The 16,440-nt window shown below is 41.2% G+C and overlaps 1 protein-coding gene across 2 annotated transcripts in view; it reads right to left on the bottom strand.

The window, feature by feature from the left end:
• Nucleotides 1-16,440, bottom strand: part of CFAP410 (cilia and flagella associated protein 410) — an 86,290-nt gene that overhangs the window by 52,116 nt on the left and 17,734 nt on the right. For both annotated transcript variants that reach the window (XM_072120989.1, XM_072120990.1), the window contains one exon: nucleotides 9,742-9,788. In XM_072120989.1, the coding sequence (XP_071977090.1) occupies nucleotides 9,742-9,788 (47 nt within the window). The remainder of the gene's footprint in view (nucleotides 1-9,741; nucleotides 9,789-16,440) is intronic.

Here is a 16,440-nt window from a genome sequence, read left to right on the forward strand (position 1 = left end):
GGGCACGGACTGCTGCTTCTGGGCTTGGTAGATCTGGGTGGGATACAACATTGACCCCCTTCTCATGTTCCCCCTGGCGCAGAGGTTGTGTGGGGCCAGACATCTCTCCACTCTTATTTAGCAGGGGACGCTTAGATGGGGGACTCTGATTAGGGGTATTTGGTCCCTGGGGTCCCTTTTTCGGGGTTTCATAGGAGGCCTGTGATGTAGCCATTGAGGAGGGCTTAAGTGGGGGAGACATCCTATACAGGGCTGTGTCTACAGGGACTGGAGGCTCCTGTGATCCTGTGTGTGCAGGTATTGTGGCTAGCGCTGGGTGAGTCTGATCAGGGCAAGTATGCTCACCAGTTGCTGGGCCTGCTTTCCCGAGGGAGAGGCCTGATGGAGTGCTGCCTCATGGTGAAGGTCTGGAGAGGGTAGGAGCTCCTGCAGCGGGTCAAAGTAGTTGAAGATTGGCGTGACGTGGGGGGACTGCTCCCGCAGACAGCTGGATGATTTCTTGTGCCCAGTTTCCCCATATAAGCGCTATTTAACCCCTAATTTATGTCGGCCAAGCACGGAGCACAGCTCAAGCACGTCCATTCTGCATCGCTGTCAGGCCACGCACCCCCAAGATTTTCATTTTTAATAGAATCTAGAATCTTAACATAATATTTTATGTTATTAACATAATTATTTTATTTATTTATTTTTCCATGTACAGTTTGGGCTTGTTTTCGGTGTAACAAATTGCACTTCATAGCGATGGTATTTATCATTCCATGCCGTGTAAAAAAAATTCAGAATGCAGTGAAAAATGAAAAAACGCATTTGCACCGTTTTCTTGTGGGCTTGGATTTTACAGCTTTCACTGAGCACCCCAAATCACGTTTATTTTATTCTTTGGTTCGGTACGATCACGAGGATACCAAATTTGTACAGGTTTTATTATGTTTTTATACATTTAAAAAAAATTAAAACCTACTGTACAAAAAAAAATTCTTTATTTTGTAATTTTTAGCGACTTTTGATGACTGTATGGGCTTTTGATCACTTTTTATAGAATTTTTTATATTTTTCAAAATGGCAAAAAAGTGGTATTTTCGACTTTGGGTGCCAATTTCCATTACGGGGTTAAACACCGGGAAATATTGCTAATATATTTTGATAGATCGGACATTTTGGGACGCGATGATACCTACAGTGTTTATGATTTTTACTGTTCTAGGGAAAGGGGGGTGGTTTCAACTTTTTTTTACTATTTTTTCATATTTTTTAAAATTGTTTTAAAAAGCAGAGTTGGCAGCAGTTGGTTTCTGGAGTATTAGCCATAGTCTGGACAGGGGGATGTCTGGGTCAACAGCCACAGTCTGGATCAAAAAAGCAACTCCCTACAAATAGCATATATATCATAATGAAGATTATGGATCAGTGAATGCCTAAGGCTGATGTACAAACCTAATGTTTAATATACCGTATTTTTCGGACTATAAGGCGCACTAAAAATCCTTTGATTTTCTCAGAAATCAAAGGTGCGCCTTATAGTCCAGTGCACCTTATATATAAACCATACTTACATTCAACAGCTGCCTTGAACTGTGCACAGGTCTGCCACCTGCTGGTCATTCATCCTTATATTCAGGTGCGCCTTATACTCCAGTGCGCCTTATATATGAACCTAGACGTTTTAGCAGGCATTTATTGATGGTGCGTCTTATACTCCGGTGCGCCTTTTAGTCCGAAAAATACTGTAAAAGCCACTAGATTAGACTGTGAAGCAACCTGGGGCCCAACAACAACACTAAATCAACAAAGCTATTTCCAGGAAAGAAGCAATGCAAAGTCAGAGAAGTAACCTGCAGATAAGGTATAAAAAGACCCTACTGTTCAGAGTGGGATGCTCCCGACGCGCATCGTCGCCTAAAGCTACTTCCTCAGGGTATAAAGCCTCTCTCCCTCAAAGCTCATTTTTATACGGCTCCTGCTATCTCTGTAATCCTATCGCTGGATACTCAAAACCTTGTTAAGAGGGGACAATGGGAAATACTTATCAAACATTGAGGTATTGAATTAGCATTTTATTTTCTCCCATAGGTCCTAGTAGAAAGGTCCTTAAGTGCTTAGTCAACATTGCGATCAACCTATCCGAGGAATTGGAAGTACAATAGTCGATGCAAGAGTCCATCCGAAATTCTCAAAAAGTAATTAATGTGTCCACTCAGCTAATGTCCAACAATGGTAAAAAATGTTCAATTATATAATAATCTTTGCTACCATTGTGGTACATTAGCTTAGAGGACACCTTAATTTCTTTTTGAGAATGTCTAACGGACTGTTGCAGGTACTATTACACTTTCAATTTGCTTGCTATATCCCAAACAGCGATATGATTACAGAGACAGTAGGAGCGGTCTAAAGGTGAGCTCTGAGGGACAGAGGCATTACACCCCTGAAGAAGTTGCTTTAGGCATCAATATTTGTGGGGAGCCTACCACCCTAGAAACATACCATATATACTAGAGTATAAGCCAATCCAAATATTAGCCAAGATACCTAATTTTAAAGAAGACCTGTCATCCATATAAAAGGCATAACAGATGCCGCAGTGTTAAACTGCCAGCGTTATCAGAAACCTCCGATAATGCTAGCAGACACTGCAGCACTGTACTATAGAAAACACCAACCATGCTGTAAGCGGTCGGCGTATTCATTTTAGGGGCAGGATTTGGGGCGGTGACTGCCGCATGAAGATCGTCAGTCACTGCCGGCCCATGGATTGCGAGGGGCGGTCTGGGGGAGAAGTAGCGCCTCGGACAACCCCCTAATGAATACCCCCAACATTTGACAGCGTGGTCCAGCATTTCTATTGTACAGCGCGGCAGTGTCTGGTAGCGTTATCAGAGGGTTCCGATAATGATAGCAGTGTAACACTGCTACATCTGTTGTAGCATTAGGAGCTGCTTACCTTAGTGTGGATGCCATCCTTTTATATGGATGACAGGTCCTCTTTAACACAAAAAACTGGGAAAACCTATTGACTTGAGTATAAATGGGAAATTCATTGGGCACAGCCTCTAGCCAGGAAATAGCTGGCCAGCCCCCTGCCCCAATATATAGCCAGCTTCCTGCCCCCCACCCCCAGTATATATAGCCTGCCAGCCCATATCCCCCAGTATATAGCCTGCCAGCACTTCCCACCCTGTATACAGCCAGCCCCCACAAACAGGTGGCAGGCAATTTGGGCTCCTCAGGAGCTTGTGTTCAGAGGCATGAGGGTGCAGAGCATACATCAGAGGGGAGGGCCTCAAGCTGGAGAAGGAGCGGCCGTGATGTACTTCCTCACATCACGCCGGCAAAAATCCTCTCTTCTAGAAGAGATGGAACCACGCTCTATATCCGAAATTTTCAACACATATGCAGGCAACCTTGGCACACAGACAAAACTCCTTTCCTTAGGCAGTGATTCAGGATTCCCGAACATCTGCAGACTTTCTACACTTCAAATTAATGCTCAAAACCTATAACTCAGCCCTTCACCTTGCTAAACGGGTCTATTTTACTAATCTCATATCTTCTCTCTATAAACAACCTCAAAAGGCTCCTTGATACTCTCACTCCTGGAGCCTACTCACCCCTTACCAACATAAAAGGTGCAGCCACTAAAATCTTCAACCCCATTCTCTCTTTTGGTGTCATTCCTCTTTTTTCAAGCATTCACTTGTTAATCCATTACTAAAGTAACCTTGTTTGGTGCTACTAACTACTAACTTGATATCTCTCAGCTAACTCCCTCCTGGTTTTTATACTATGCACTCCACTGAAACTGCTCTTAATAAAGTCTCCAATTAGCTCCTCACTGCTAAATCCAAAGGCGACTATTTTCTCCTCATTCTTCTGCATCTTTGAGCAGCGTTTCATTTGGTGGACCACCAGTTACTCCTCAGGATGCTTCGCTCCATTGGCCTAAAGGACACTGAACTCTCATGGTTTTCTTCCCATCTCTCTGACTGCACTGTTGGGGTTCCTTAGGGCTCAATCCTAGGTCCTCTCCTCTTTTACCTCTATACTGCAACCAATTGGAAAAACCATCAGCAGATTTGGTTTCCAGAATTATCTCTATGCTGATTATACCCAGCTATATACTTCTGCACGTGGCATCTCCCTTACTCTAATCCAGGACACTAGTGAATGTTTCTCTGTTGCCTCTAACATCATGTCCTCTCTCTTCTTGAAACTTAATCTTTTTAAGACTGAACTTCTTATCTTTCCACCATCTACTAACAGACCTAGCACTGATCTCTCTATCTCGGTGTGTGGGATCACTATAGTAGCGAAGCAGCAGGCCCACTGTTTTGGGGTTGTGCTCAGACCTCTCCTTTGCACCACATATTCAATCTCTTGCTCGGTCTTGCCGCATGCATCTCAGAAACATTTCCAGAATTAGCCATTTCTGACATAGGAACCTCTAAAATGCTAATTGTTGCTCTGATTCACTCTCGACTAGACTATTTTAACTACTTTCCAATTGGTCTTCCACTCACTAAACTCTCTCTACAATCTATTCTTAATGCAGCATCCAGGCTCGTCTTTCATACCAAACAATACACGGAGCCTCCAGTTTGTGCCAATCGCTGCACTGGTTGCCAGTCTTCTTCCAAGTTGAGTTTGAAACAATAACAATGCTGCACCTCCCCATCTCTCTTCTCTCATCTCAGTCTGTCGCTCCACCTGGGCTCATTGATCCGCCACTGATATTAGATTAAACTGTACCTTAATTCAAACCTCTCATGCATGTCTCCAGGAATTCTCCCGAGCTGCACCAATTCTCTGGAAAAACCTTTTCCCAGAATATCATACAAATAAAGAACCTCCAAAGATTCAAACATGCTGTTAAAACCCATTTTTAACAAGCCTATAACACTTGCTAACTGCATAAAATTTCATATCTCTCTTTACTAACCCATCCTATGTCCTCCTCCTGTCAGTTATCCTCTGCTCTACAGCCATTTAAATTTTGGACAGGTATACAAGAGGGCGGCTGATGGCCAGTTTTAGGAGCAAAATTTTTATTTATTAAAACTATGTTATATATAAAGAATAGCTAGATCGTTAAAGAACCTCTGTCACCCCCTCATCCTCATAGACTAATCTCTTGCAAGCAGGACCCTCCCTCATATGACTGGTTGTACTCCTTAATGTAATATGATATTTGTGTATGTCCCCTATGATTTGTAAGGTGCTGTGGAATTTGATGCCAATATATAAAGAGTATTATAATTTTTCCGATTTTTTCTGATTAATTCTATGAGACACAGAATTCGTTGTTGGTGCAAATTACCTTTGACTCAAGCAGATAGAAACCGTCTGGTCAAAATTATTTTGCTCCCCCAGTTGTTGTTTGTTTTTTCAGCTAGTCCAGTATGGATTCCCAATTCTTTTTTTAAGTTGAGTATTTGTGATAGAGAAAAAAAGGTGGAAAGCGAAAATATAGTGCAGCAGGTTAAGTAATGCCAATCCAGTAGTTGAATACAATTAGGTGCTCACCTTGAGAGGCTGTGTCATAAGCCACAACCAACTTGTAGTGCTTTTGTAGACCTAATTCATTCGCTGCCCTTGGTGGACCCACAGTTGGGAGAGTGTTATTTCCCCTTGATGTCACTAGAAGGTGTATGTTTGTATTTCTTGTGGGTGCAATAATTTCTTTTCCCCAATAGATGGGCTTAGTGTACAGAGGATTTATCAGGTAGATGTGTCTATGTGATTGCAGTACTCTATTGGCATTTTTTGATTTTTATTCCGGGATCTCTGAAGGCCTGAAGTGGTTAGAGAAACAGTGTCTCATCGTTAGGGACTTTATTGCCAATAGGTGACTTTTTTGTGCGGTGCCGCATCGGACCCGGTAAGTATTGAGTTTTTTTCTTTTTAATAGTATTCCTGCACCCAGGATGTTATCTGTCCCCATAGGTTAGTGTAGTATAGTTTTTGCCAGTACATTTAATCCACCCAGATTTAATGTGCCTAATTTGTAAATCCAGAAAACTTCTCCCCTTTTTCAGGATGCAAAACGCATTGGAATAGCTGAAGAGTGATTTGCCTAATTAAACAGCTGTTAACATGTGTGTTTACAAAATGCAACCGTTAACACATTGTTAATGCATGTGTTAACATAGCTGTTAACACGTGTGTTTGTTAACGCATGCGTTAACATTTGCGTTTTGTAAACGCAAGTGTTGGCAGCTGTTTAATTAGGCAAATCACTCTTCAGCTATTCCAATGCGTCTTTAAACGCATGCGGTAAACGCAACGCGTGACCGCACCCTCAGGGATTCAAACCTGTTTTGTGTAAATTTACTTTACTGTAATTTTACAATCCAAATGATTATGTTTTAGGACAATATGTTGGCATAATCCGTGGTTGATTTTTTTGTGTATGTTGTGCCTATGCTGATTCATTCTACTGTGTAGCTTCTCCACTGTCCTCCCTACATACTGGTTGCCACAGTTACATTCTATTACATTTTCTTTGGCAATTTAAAGTTTGTTTGATATGTTTTTCCCCTGTAACATTGGACTTGAATTCTTGTGTTACTTTAATCTCTGTGCAGCAGAGGCATTTTAAGATCTTCTTTCTTTCAGTGTCTTCTTCTGTACGTAATCTTAGGTTTGGTTGGGAGCACTTGTTCCAGATATTGGTCGTTTAACAGAATATGCGAGTGTTTTTCTATAATTTGTTTTATTTTTTTTGTGATCTTTCATGTATGTGGTTATTAAGCTTAGGGGGATTTGTTTACTGTCAGGATTTGTTCCCAAGGCATTGATTTTTTTTACATAGGCATCCCTTAACAATTCTTTTGGATAATTCTTCTCCCTAAACCTTTGCTGTAGTACTTTGGCTTGTGTGTAGTCTTTTCCATCTGTACAGTTCCTCCTTATTCTTTGATATTGACTATATCAAATATTTTTTAACCACAGTAGAATGAATCAGCATAGGCACAACATAAAACAAAAAAAAAAATCAACCACGGATTATCCCGACATTGGGGCAGATTTATCAAGTGTCTGAAAGTCAGAATATTTCCAGTTGCCCATGGCAACCAACCACAGCTCAGCTTTCATTTCAGCAGTGCTCATGAATATTTTAAAGGGGAGCTGTGATTGGTTGCCATGGGCAACTGGAAATATTCTGTCCTAAAACATTTATCAGTTGGATCGTAAAATTACAGTTATCCATATTGATCATAAAAGTAAATCTACACAAAACTAGTTTGAATCCTTGAAAAATAGAGAGACATTTACTGGATTTACAACCCCTACATTAACCCCTTACCTACATGTGACATAGTATTACGTCACATGCCTGATGCGGGTGCATAGCCGGTAGGTCTTTGCCACCATCTTTCCGAGGATCGTTGCTCCCTGTGACGTCATCAGGTTGCGGCGATCCATCGCCATGGTAGCCATGGGACTTCCAAAGACCCGATGCTACTTCGGGTTAACCCATGCATTACAATCAGCACATTGTAATGTATGAGGAGTAAAATCCCCATATGCTGCCATACTGTAGTATGGCAGCATATGGTAGGATTGTACAGACACCCTAGGGTTAAAGTACCCTAGGGAGTCTGAAAAATAGTAAACCTAGAAAAAAAAAAAGTAAAAAAAAATTAAAATAAAAAAACCTAAAAACTCAAATCACCCCTTTGCCCTAGAACTGATATACAGTAACTAAACATTAAAAATCGTTAACACATTAGGTATCGCCGCATCCAAAAATACCCGATCTATAAAAATATGATAAAGGTTTTTAACCACGCAACGGAAAATTGCGCCCAAAGTCGAAAATGGCCATTTGCCATTTAAAAAAAATAAAAAAATTTATAAAAAGTGTTCAAAAGGTTGTACAGTCCTAAAAATGATAACATTGTAAACGTCATCAAAATCCGCAAAAAATGGCACACCCAAGGCTCTGTACACCAAAGTATAAAAAAAGTTATTAGCCCCAGCTAATCCCCAGTCTGCAAAATCCCCCCAAAAATTTTGTATAAGACGTTTTAATTATTTTAAATGCATGAAAACATTATAAAACCTATATAAATTTGGTATTCCCGTAATCATACCGACCCAAAGAATAAAGTAGACATGTCATTTGGGGCGTATTGAAAAGAAAAAAACTCCATACTCACTGGGTCCGATGCAGCACCGCACCTATTGGCAATAAAGTCCCAGACGATGAGACGCTGTTTCTCTAACCACTTAAGGCCTTCCGAGATCCCGGAATAAAAATGAAAAAATTCCATCTTGTGGAGAAAACAGAACTACAATCACATAGACACATCTACCTGATAAATCCTCTGTACACTGAGGACATCTAGTGGTAGAATATAAACAAAACAGCCCATAGTCGCAAACAAAAAAAGAACACCAAGGCCATCTATTGGGGAAAAGAAATTATTGCACCCATAAGAAATACAAACATACACCTTCTAGTGACATCAAGGGAAATAACACTCTCCCAATTAGAAAATATATACGCAAAGATCTAGATCAAAGTGAACTTTATGAATACTAATGAAAAAAAGGAGAATAATGTATTAGATTATTATATATTCTCTTTTGTATTATTTTGTAAATTTTACAAAAACAACCAAAATGTTGCATATCAAATGGGCGCCGAAACCATAGCATCTACACGCCAAAAGGTTCCAAATATAATTCCAACAAAAAACAGTAGAATATAGACTTATGACGAACCCGGTACGGGTACAACACGCATCTCCGAAGTAATAATACATTTTTACTGTGATTTTAATTATAGTTTTTTTTAACTTTTTTTTTATTTTAAATCAAAATTAATAAATAAGTGAAAAATCCAGAAAAGGGCGCCAAACAGGATTTTTTCAAACACGAGATATATGATGACAAACTTCTGATTTGATTTTCTAACAATTTGAATTCTTAGGCCCCTTGACTTGAAAATATCAAGAATGCTGAGATTTAAACGCACGTTAAAAAAAAAAATGCATGTGCGTAAAAAAAAAAAAGTCTGAAAAAAAACAATTGATTATAATGGGTCAGAGTGCAATGCAAGTTCTGCGCATCAAAAGCACACACAGAACACGCGTGTGAAAAACAAAAGTGCGGAGTGGGCCTTAGACTAAAAATTTTGTACGTGTACTGACCCATTAAAGAAGGAGAGCGAGGATGTTTTATTGCTTCACAGGTTAATAGACTGATTAACCCCTTACCGACATGTGACGTAATACAACGTCACATGCCGGGAGCGGGTGCATGGAGAGAACTCACGGGCTGAGTCCTCTGTCCGTAGCCGGTTAGTCTTTGCTGCATATTGCAGCAAAGGCTTACTGGTAACACTATACAAATTTGGTATCTCCGTGATCACTACCGACCCAAAGAATAAAGTAAACATGTAATTTAGGGCGCACAATGAAAGCCGTAAAATCCAAACACAGAAGAAAACAGCGCTAATGCGTTTTTTCACCATTTTCAATGCATTTGGAATTTTTTTCCTGCTTCCCAGTACACGACATGGAATATTCAATACCCTCACTATGAAGTGCATTTCGTTACGCAAAAAACAAGAAGTCACAGAGCTCTTTACGTCTAAAAATAAAAAAGTTATAGATTTTTTGAAGGTGGGGAGTGAAACATTAAAAAAAAAAAAAAAAGGGTCCAGGTAGTTAAGGGTTTAATTAATAGTTTAATTTATTTTTAAACTAGACACTGAAAATAAATAAATGTTACCTTAATGTCATAACTTCAATGTTTGGCAGCTCATGACATATCGAGATCTGAAAAGAATATTAATAAATAACATTACACAAACATACATAAAATAAAACTCAATGCTGCGAAATATCAACAGAAGAAATACTTGTATACTCAGTTATACACAGTTATAACAGGATAGTAGTTGCAATTGGCCTACCACAAGTATAGGAATATGCCACCGGTTTCTATACAAGTAGGTCAACAATGGAGCACCAAAGCGACTGCCAAAAATTGACAGATGAATTGATTTATTGACTTTCTGTAGCTTAAATGTGCTTTATCGTTGGTCAAAGACTATAGGATAGGTGATAGAGGTCACTTCAATCCTATTGTTTCAACTGATGACTTCATTACTCGGTGTTGTATATGAAACCCACAACTTGTAAAGTGATGTGAAATATTATGGTGCTACAAACATATTTATTATTATTAATATAGGTAAGGATTCGAAATAAATGTCTATGTCTAATACTGAAATGGAAGCCTCATGATAGATTCCTTTTTTCCCACAATAACCTGAAAAGCAATGTGGAAAATTGGTTTCCGCACGTCCACCATGACATGCTCCTATTACCTGCAGGGACAGGAAGTCCTGAGAGTTTAAATAGACCTCCTTAGCAACCCCTCACCAGTGCCTACCAAATAACACCAAGAAAGGTTGCCCATTGTGTATCCCATCACCATATAAACATAGGAAGAAAATAAAGGAGGGAATAACCGGAGGGTGACATGGTGGATTTACGGAAACTGAATTACCAGTAAGTCTAATTCTCATTTTTGGTTCCGTCCCTCATGAAAGCCCCACCTGGAGATTTACCAGATTATTACTAAGGGAGGGATCACCGCCTGGAGAATCTTCCTTCCGAAGGACAACTCCACCTGAGCTACATCTAGGCAGTAATGGCAAACAAAGGTCAATGGGTTAGACCAGGTGGCTACTTGGCGTATGCATTTTGAATGATGCTGCTACAGCACTGGGGTATTCCCATTGAATTAAATTCATTTGCCATATGTAAACATTTCTTCAATTGGATGTTATTAAAGATAATTTCTCATAAATGTTGCCATGTTGACCTTTAGAAACGAGATGGCTTCCTCAGATACGACCACCTCAAATTTGGCAGCAGTGGCCTGACATGCCCTATTGAGCCCTGCCTGACCACATGTTTTCAGCGTTCATTACTACAGGATGGGTGTGGGGCATGCAGTAACTCAACAGACATTTAAACTTTTTGTTTTCTTGTGCAATCACTGCAGCAGAGGTGGTCGTATCCAATGACACAGTCTTGTTTCTAAGGGACCATATGACTACATTTATGAGAAATTATCTTCACATAGGAACATTTTTAAAATAACATCTAATTGAAGAAATGTTTATATATGGCATAAATACCCAAATGTGAATGCCCTGACAAGCATACCACTTTAAGTTTTTTATATCAGTGGACTGTGGTGTCACCACACCAGCTGCAGAACTTCTTCCAAATTTTAAAATAAATTGCATTTGTTACAGGTTTTCTACAGGCCCTTGCTTCTCAGTACGTTCGTTTCAGGATCCATGTGGTCAATTTTAGATTGATTACCGTATTTTTCGCCCTATAAGGCGCACCGGACTATAAGGCGCATTAGTCCGATGCGCCTTATATATGTAATAATTCCATATATAAGGCGCATCGGACTATAAGGCGCGGGGTCCGGGGGCGTGGCGGAGGTCCGGGGGCGGAGCGGAGACCCGACGGGACGCGACGCCGAGACGCGACGGGGAACGCGGGGAAGGTGAGCGGGGAAGGTGAGGGGGAGGTGGAGGAGGGCAGCGGACCATACTTACATAGGCCCCCGCTACCGGAGACAGCTGATCTCCAACGGGAACTGCAGACCACGCGGCAGAAGTTGTTCGTGCCGCGTGGTCTGCAGTTCCCGCTGGAGATCTGCTGTCTCCGGTAGCGGGGACCTATGTAAGCATGGTCCGCTGCCCAGCGCCATACATAGGGCGCACCGGACTATAAGGCACACTTTGGATTTCCACGGAAATCCAAGGCTTTTAAGTGCGCCTTATAGTCCGGAAAATACGGTATGTTTGGCTGATTAAGGGGTCCTTGTGAAAGAATATTGTGTCTGACAGGTAGCATCATGGGATCTTCCAACGATAAGCTCCTGATCACCAAGAACCAACTCCTCTTGGGTCAGAAAGGAGAAATCAGTATGAACTTGGTTGTATTAAATTGGGTTTAGAGAAAAGAAACTTCTCACATTTGTGTTCTTGTGAGATGCGAACAGGTCTATTTGCGGGCTTCCCCATTTTGATGTTATCTGATGATAAACCTTATATAAAAGGTGGCACAGACCTTGTAACCCCGATGTTTAAGGTAGGAAACTACAGTCTGAATGTTCTGGGGAATTAAGATATTTCAAAGATTAAAGCCTGAAACTGGAAATGCATTATAAGTCCTCTCAGACTCCTTACTACGAATCCCAAGAACTTCTAACTGTCTACATGAATGGGGATATGATAGTATGTATCCTTGAGATCCATTGTACACATGAAGGCCCCTTTCCCTATCAGGGGAGTTTACAGATTCCATCTTGAACCTGCGGTATAAAATCCTGTTGTTTAATTTTTTTAAATTTATTATTAACCGATACGACCCATTTGGCTTTTTTTACCAAAAAATAAAGGGAATAACCTTCCCCACTTTCCTGTGGTGAAACAGGAACAATAACATCTAGTGACAACAGATTCTGGATGTTGGTCCATAAAGGGTTTGATAGAGCCTGCCTGTGCGGGGTGGGAGGAGAGCAATCTTAGGGGGAGATTTTTCACAAACTCCTTATTAACTGCAACACCCATGGATTTAGAGTGATTGTCTCCAAACTGCCTACAAACTTTCAGAGTCACTTTTGCTTCACTCTTATGTTGAGACACTATTTAATTCAAGTAAATAATTACACTCCACCTGCCATAGAGATACAGAGCCTCTATCCTCTAGGCCAGCGATGGCGAACCTATGGCACGTGTGCCAGAGAGGGCACGCAGAGCCCTCACTGCTGGCACGCGCCCCATCCTCCCAACCACTGCCTGGTGTGGACAACCACTGTCCACACCTGGTTGTCATGGCTGCTAGCAGTATCGGAGCTGCGCTGCCAGCGCTGGGCACCTTACTCCGTGTGCACTGCACTGATCACCCAGAGGAACGCAGAGTCTGAGGTGAGTTTTTTTTTTTTTTTAACTCAGCGCATCCACGGGGCATAGATCAGCAGGAGGCTGATTTCCTGCCCGCTCCCGCCCCTCCCCTCCCCTAAGCAACCGGCCCGAAACTCACTGCGCCGCTACCACAAGCCCGAACCCCAGCCTGCTATCGCACCCCTACCCCCCCGCCCAAACTCCGCCCACTACTGCAATTTGCCTGCCCGAACTCTGGCCGCTCTCACTACCCCCCCCTCAACTCCGGTCACTGCCCCCCATCACCCCCTCCCCTGGAACTCATGCCTCAACCCCATTGCCCCGAACTCCAGATGCTGCATTACCCCACCCCAGCCCTAACTCTGGCCGCCCACCCTCTGCCCATCTACCCTACTGATCCCCCCGGAACAACAGACACCTGAACTTCTGCCCGCCAGCATGGCCGCCACCTTGGACAACCAAAGAGTAAATAACATATGTATTTCTATATATATATTTATGTATATGCATATTATATTATATATTTATATGTGCATTTATACCTGTGTGAGGGATTATTTTTTGCGTAACATATTTTACTTCTCATTTATTATTCCATGTCGTGTACTGGGAAGCTGTGCGCTCCAAATAATTTGTCTCCTTTATTCTTTGGTTCAGTAAACTCACAGTGATACCAGATTTGTAGGTTTTATAGTGTTTTAATACTTTTTCAATAATTAAAACAGTGTGCGAAAAAGAAAATAGTTTCGCCATCTTGTGACGCTAATAACTTTAGTGCACGGAGCTGGGGAGGTGTGTTTTTTTTGCTTTATGAGCCGTTGTTTTCATTGCTACCATTTTGAGGACTGCGTGACCTTTTGATAACTTTTTATTACTCTTTTATGTGATGTGAAATGGTGTAAAAGTGGCGTTTCAGTGTGTATAGGACTGCTGGAATCCGAGCTCAGGCAGTCCTGTGTAAATTGATTCTAAACTAAACCGCCAGTTTTCTGGTTAAATTGCCGTACTGGCACTTTGCGATAAGTAATTAGGTTTTGGGTTGCAGTTTGGGCACTCGGTCTCTAAAAGGTTCGCCATCACTGCTCTAGGCTATGGGCTTAGTGGTTGTCTATGAGAGGAGTTTTTGTAACCAAGTGCTTCACTGTTACATCCTGTATTGCAGTGCATGGAGCTTGTGTTACAGTGTAAGGGATCTTCCCAGAGATTTTTATTATTAAGATGATAATTATTGTGATTATTATGGACATGATTATTATAATTATGGAAATGATTATTATTATTATGGAGATTATCAAATTTTAAGCATATAATACAGTAAAATTAATAAAAATGTATAAAACAAAAAATAAGGGATCATTTAGACGGGTGTGGCTTCTGCTCATTTGGTGTGATCAGTCTATATCAGTGATGGCGAACCTTTAAGAGACCGAGTGCCCAAACTATAACCAAAATCCACTTATTTACCGCAAAGTGCCAACATAGCACCAACATAGCATCTTAAGCAGTAACTTATTGCTACCTGCTCTTCAACATCTATCAATCGTATCGGCCCCTTGAGGCCATCCAATACAGTTGAAAGAAGGAGGCCACATTCAGACTATCATTGTACCTTCTCACCAGGGTCTCTCTGTACAGTAAGAATGAAGGGTTCAGCAGAATGACCTACAAAGATACTGCAGTTCTATCAACACTTTATCACTTTTACCGCAGTTCCAAACAGCCAATGAAGTGTAGTTTTAAAACAGTGCTGATTGAAGCATCTGTTAAATCGCCTGGGTCTGCAGGAAGATTTGGTGAATTTGGTCCTGTTTAGTGAGCTCTGTCTTGGGATTAATGGCCTGAGTGCCCACAGAAAGGGCTCTGTGTGCCACCTCTGGCACCCGTGCCATAGGTTCGCCACCACTGGTCTATATTGTATCCTTACACCATCCATTTTTTTTAACACATGCAAAAAAAGCTGATGGGTTTCTAATCTACTTCTTGCCCTGCCTAGTTTGCTACCTAGCAACATTTGAAGAAAACAACACTCCTCAAACAGATGTCATGCATGTGCTGTCCATTTATTTGTGGATCCATTGACTTCTATGGATGTACATGGTCTGCATGCAAAACAAAATAATGCATGCTGCAATTTTTTTCTCGCTGTCTGCAGATCTGTGAAAAAAATGGACACGTGAACAGACCCATAAGAAACAATGGGAAATATTTATCACACGCTTGATGTATCCAGGGGGAACTCGGTCACAGTAGAAATAAATGCAGCCGGCGAATGCACAGGTTAGGGGACAGTAATGCCCGTCCCCAATAAGCTAGCATATGCAATTATTTCAGGGTTTTGCTCCGTTTGTCCAGCCGTGCCCCACCCCATCACGCCAGACTGGCGTGAAGATGAAAGCTTGGGCTAAATAATCGCAAGTAATAGCAAGAAGCATTTGTGATTATTTCAGGCTTCTACGCCACTTACATGTCGCAGAGGTACTGATAAATATGCCCCAAAGGGTTCATTTGCCATCCGCAAAAGAAGGATAGCAAAAACATCCGCACTAAAACTCTCATAGCAAATCACTGGCTGACCACTACTGATTACACTTGTTTCAATAGGCTGAGCCCTGCTACCAAAACGCAATGTAAACAACCCATGTGACGGCACCCTAAACATTCAGAGAATACTTTTTTCTTTTCTTGAAGTATCGTATCGAGTATCCTAACACTTTTCTTGGTATCGTATCACACTCAAAATTCTCCCACGGATCTGGAACTTTCCTTATTATCCCTGAAAAAGGGTTTATTTTTAGAGGATTAGTTTTCAGGGAACCCTTTGGCCCGTTCCACACTCACATCACACTCCCAACACGTGCTGAGTGGATCTCCAAGCACGAAAGCTGCAAACTGGAACTGAACTGACATGTTAGGCCGAACAGTAATTTCCCTAGAAAGGTGAGACCACAAAGCGCTCTACGAGTTTTTAAGTACAGTTTCTTTGGCAGAGAATCTAATCCCTTCAGCAGTGGCATCCGCTAGGAAGGCTTCAGCAGATTTTAAAAGAAATTTCCCTAGGGGTTTTCTCTTAAGTAAGTCTCTAGTTCCCCTAACCAATAATCAAGTGTACAGGCTACCGAAGTGTCCGTTACATTAGATTTCAAATTTATCATGAAAGATGTTCCTGATTTTTTCAGAAGTGCTTCACATTTCCTATCCATAGGATCAGTTAACTGTGCTGCATCCTCAAATGGGAGATTGTTTTTTTTAACAACTTTGGTTACCCCAGGAGAATGTTCCCACCATTCGTGAGAATAACGGAATTCCTTAGGGACTGATAAAATTTTTCAGGGTCCTTACACACTTATAGGACTATAACCTAAAGTGTTTCATTAAAAGGAAAAACTCTTTTCTTCCTAGGTCTTAGCCCCTTAAAGAATTCCACCTCAACTGATTTGGGTTCAGAAATTTTTCTATATTTATTGTATTCATTACAGCTTTTCAGACTGCAA

This window comes from Engystomops pustulosus, chromosome 8 (assembly GCF_040894005.1).
Source record: "Engystomops pustulosus chromosome 8, aEngPut4.maternal, whole genome shotgun sequence".
Lineage (NCBI taxonomy): Eukaryota > Metazoa > Chordata > Amphibia > Anura > Leptodactylidae > Engystomops > Engystomops pustulosus.